At 53.1% G+C, this 4429-nt stretch overlaps 1 protein-coding gene across 1 annotated transcript; it reads right to left on the reverse strand.

Moving 5' to 3' along the window:
- Positions 1 to 3464: 3464 nt before the first annotated feature.
- Positions 3465 to 4100, reverse strand: LOC139835803 (uncharacterized). The gene has a single exon (XM_071825674.1). The coding sequence runs from the start codon at positions 4098 to 4100 to the stop codon at positions 3465 to 3467; it is 636 nt and encodes a 211-aa protein (XP_071681775.1).
- Between the last annotated feature and the right edge of the window lie 329 nt (positions 4101 to 4429).

Below are 4429 nucleotides of genomic sequence, written 5' to 3' on the forward strand. Positions count from 1 at the left end.
TCACGGCGTTCACATCCATGGAGCGGCGATGCACACTTTGCCTGTCTGTTGGCTCAGTGACAAAGACAACACAGCACAAATGTGGGCCCTCGTAAACATTCCGGCCCAAAGGTGCTGGTGGAGGTGGTTGATCATCGTTTTGCTCCACCCGGTTAACTTGCTGGTATTGTTGCCTGTTTGGCTGAGGCTGCACCGGTAAAGCATTTGCTCCGGTAAGTGGTGGTGGTGGCGGTGGTTGTTGCTGACGCAGCATATCTTGCGATGGCGGCAACACTGTTGAGCACCCTTGTGCTTGCGCGTCCTTTACTGCTCCTTTTTGTATCAAGTACTTGGTCCAAGAACAATCCTTCGTCAGGTGGTTCGACGGATGATCCGGGTTCGGCGTGTGCCACCGGCAAGGTTGGTCCATGGCGGCTTCCATGGTGTATTTTACGGGTTCTTGCCAATTCTTTTTCTGGCCCCAGGGTTTCTTTTCGACCCACTGCTTTTTAGGACCCGCCCATGGCTGCGATCCGGTTTTTTGCCTCTGGCTGCCGCCGGCATCATAGTTTTCTTGCACAGCAGCAACGTGCTGCGGTGTGTACCTTCGATCCGGGAAATCTTCCCTTCTCTTGTTGTTCCGGTGGTCCCGGTATTGTTCCTGTCGCTGCTGAGGCGGGTTCGACTGCTCCGGCTCAGCTTGTACTGCCGGTTGCAATGGGTCTCCCAATGCATAGCTGTCCGCCACACGTATCATCTCCGCCAAAGTTGCTGGCATGCTTCTCTGCAGCTTTTGCCACAGCGGTGATCCTCTCCGGCATCCTTGACTGAACCAAGCAATTGCTTGTGCTTCAATCACTCCTTCACACGTGTTTCTCGTTGAGTTCCACCGGGTGAGATAATCCCTGTCTGTTTCACCGGCACGTTGCTGGCATAAAGCGAGCTGTTGGGGCCGGTTTGGCCTCTTGTAAGTGCTACTGAAGCTGTTCACGAAGGCTTCCTCAAAGTCTAGCCATCCGTTAATGCTCCCTGCCGGTAAGTTGTTAAGCCAAATCCGCGCTGGACCTACCAGGTAGGACGGTATGATTCTTACCGCCCAACGCCAGTTTACTCCACCACCAGCTACGTAAACAGCTGTGACATAGTCCGCCAGCCAATCCTCCGGCTTGGTCGTGCCATCATATGTTTTTGTATCCCGGGGCAGCAGGAAGTTGCGTATCGGTGGCTCTTCTCCCATGATCCGTGGGCCAAAGCATTTTGGGCCAGGAGGACCCTCAGACTCGATCATTTCGGAAAGATGTACCCTGTCTAACCTGTGCCTCGCGTCCTGGTCTGGCAAACATCTTCCCCCCAGGCGTTCCCCCAAAGGGTTCCGGTAGACTCTTGTTCGTTCTACTTCGGAATCTCCCTCTCCGTATCTTTCCGGTTCCGCGGCTCTTGCATGCCGGTACCTTGGTGGTGGCATTTCCTCATATCTGCCGGCATGATTGTTTCCGGCATAGCCTCCTCTGGCGTAGCCTCGATATGCCCCTTGGCTTTTTCTACCGGCCTCGTGTTGCCCGGCTTGTTGTTTTCCGGCAAGAACCGGATCGTACACAGTCATCTGCTGTGCGTTCATCTCTTTTTCTCTTCTTCTGTCCGGATGGGGGGACGATGCCTGCCCATGGGACTTGCTTCCGGCATTCTTTGTTGAACGCGCGGATTTTGAGGCCGCAGCCTTGTTCAGCTTAGCCAGCTGCTCAGCATTCTGCTGCTCGATAGTTTCCAGCAGCTCTCTAACACGCTCTTGCTGTTTTGCCAAAGCATCTCCGGAAAGCGACTCACACAGCTCTACCGCAGCCTTAGCAGCTTTTATAGTTTTATCCGGGCTACTGTACTTAGGTTTTTCCACGATGCTAACAGATGCAGAGGTACTTTTGCCGGCAAGAACTTCTTTGCGCAAATCCTGATCTAGGTTGCGAGCTTTAAGCCGGTTCTCCGGTATCCTAGCAGCATGAGCGTTAACAGAAGTAAAGCCATGGGCAGCGTTATACTCACGTAGGGTCAGGTTCAGCTCGCGCTGCGCCTGGATGATGTTCGCGCCGCCAGAAAGCAGCGTCTTGCGCGTCGCCTCCAGCTGCGCTTGAGCCGCTGCCGGGTCGATGTTCTGCGCGATGGGCGTCGCCAGCACGTTCATCGCCGCTTGGAGTGGTGTTTCCGGTGGTGCGGAAGATACTCCCGCAGCGCCAGCATCGCGCTCCAGCGGTGGCTTGGCCGGACGGGTCGAAGCCGCACGACCAGCACCTTCATCTAGAGCCTCCTTGCCTGCACCAACCACACCGGTCATCATTACCTCGACGCTGCCGGCGGCGCGGCCAGCACAGAGCCACCTTGGGGGGTCCGGCGCCACCAGCACCGGCGAGAGGCACTGGCACACGGGGACGGTGCCGAAGTAGACGCGGTGGCTGCCGAACTCGATGGTGCGGCCGTTGTGCGGGAACTTGCCGCCGTTGGCGAAGCAGCCCGCGTTGTCGTTGATGAAGTCCATGTCGTAGATGCGCTGCACGAGCGCGGACACCGTACGCTCGCCGGCGATCTCGAGGATGCCCGCCCGAATATGAACACCTGCAAGCGCCACTTCATGCCCCACGGTGGGCGCCAACTGTCATCGTGGTGAACAGACAGATGCCATAGGATGGCTTAAGTTGGGGCCGAATGGACGCTAGAGGATTCGGGGGAGGGTTTGTGACTAGATGGGATGAACTTCCGCATGGTTTCCTCAAGAACTTAGCCAAGGCTAGAGGTTGAAGAAGAAAGACACAAGGAAGAACTCGCTCTAGATCACTTTCTTCATTGATTTCCACAGGTTACAGGTTTGTGCTTACAGGATCTCTCTCTCTATGTTCCGCTCTCTCTCTCCCGTGCCCGTGAAGGAGGCTGCCCCCTCTCCTTATATAGGGGAGAGGGTGGCTTACAAGGCAAGAAACCCTAATGGCATCTTTGACTAGACAAACTACTTTACAAAGATACTTTATAAAGCTACTTTAATCATAGATGATGCCGGGGTCTTCTTTAAATAGGGGGGCTGACGTCCCCCGGCTTCTTTCTTCATCATCCTCCTCTTTATCGTCACGCCCACGTATAAAGCTTCTTTGCTTCGCTCATCTTTGTCCTCTAGCTCTGGAGAGAATCTTTGACCAGTTCGCCGACATGTTCTTCCTTCCGGCATCCCGGTGTCTTTTCTACCTGGTTCCGGCATACCCCTCTTGGGGATACCGGCTTAGCTTCACTTAGCCAAACTCTTATCATGGGCTCCGGTATGAAAGTTGAACCGGTATCCTGATGGCCTAAACCATCCGGTTTGGCATGCCTTTGGCATACCGGGGGTCATCCCCCCAACAGCCGGTGAAAGAACTTAGTATTCCGATCGCCCTCAGCCAGCCACTGAATGCGCGACCTCTGCTTCCACATCGTCTCCTCTCTATTCTCAAGTTCAAGAATTTGCTCTACCGTTTCTTCTCTTCATATGATGGTTCCAGTCTGGTAGGCTCATCTCTCATACGTGACATCTCATCTTTCAGTCGTTTTAACTCCTTCTTGACACTGCCAAAAGTATTTGCATCCCATTCACCCAAGGCCTTTGTTAGGTTCTCCATTTTTTTGATCAGTTCCCGAACCGAGCATGCTGATCCCATCTTCCAAACCTGCTCCACCATATCAACAAATCCTGGGTGCTTTTCCCACATTAGCTCATACCGAAAAGGTTTATTTTCCTTACCCCACCTCCCGATCATCCTACTCCCAGAAAAGCGAAGAATGATTGGAGAGTGGTCAGAACATGCAGCAGTCAGGTGTTGAACAGATGCATTGGGGAACCTTGCACACCAATCTGGAGTGGCCAAAGCTCGGTCCAGCCGCACCCTACAAAAACTCCCACCTGCAACCCTTTTTTCAAATGTCCATGGCCGTCCTTCAAAACCTAGATCACAAAGACCATTCACATCAACCATGTCTCTGAAGCCTAGCATCTGTGACATGCTTCTCTCAGTAACTCCCCAGTGCTCCTCTGGGTGGAGAACTTCATTAAAATCACCAATTAAGAGCCACGGCAGATCAGACGAGGCTCTAATATACTTCAACATCTCCCAAGTTTTGTGACGTTCACCCACTTGCGCATCACCATACACCACCGTGAGCCTCCATGGGCCTTGCCCCCCTCTTTTACAATAACATCAATATGGTATTGCGAAAAAGGTAAAATTTCCATCGAAATGTTCTTCTTCCAATACAGGCCCAGACCACCACTCCGTCCTGCACTACTAACAGCAAAACTTTTATCAAAACCTAACGTTGGTGCTAATCGTTCCACCCGTGACTTATGAATCTGCGTCTCAACAACACACATCACCGATGGGGAAAACCTTCTCGCCAAAGCTCGAAGTTCATTTACTGTCGTGGTGTTGCCAATGCC

This window comes from Lolium perenne, chromosome 2 (genome assembly GCF_019359855.2).
Source record: "Lolium perenne isolate Kyuss_39 chromosome 2, Kyuss_2.0, whole genome shotgun sequence".
NCBI lineage: Eukaryota > Viridiplantae > Streptophyta > Magnoliopsida > Poales > Poaceae > Lolium > Lolium perenne.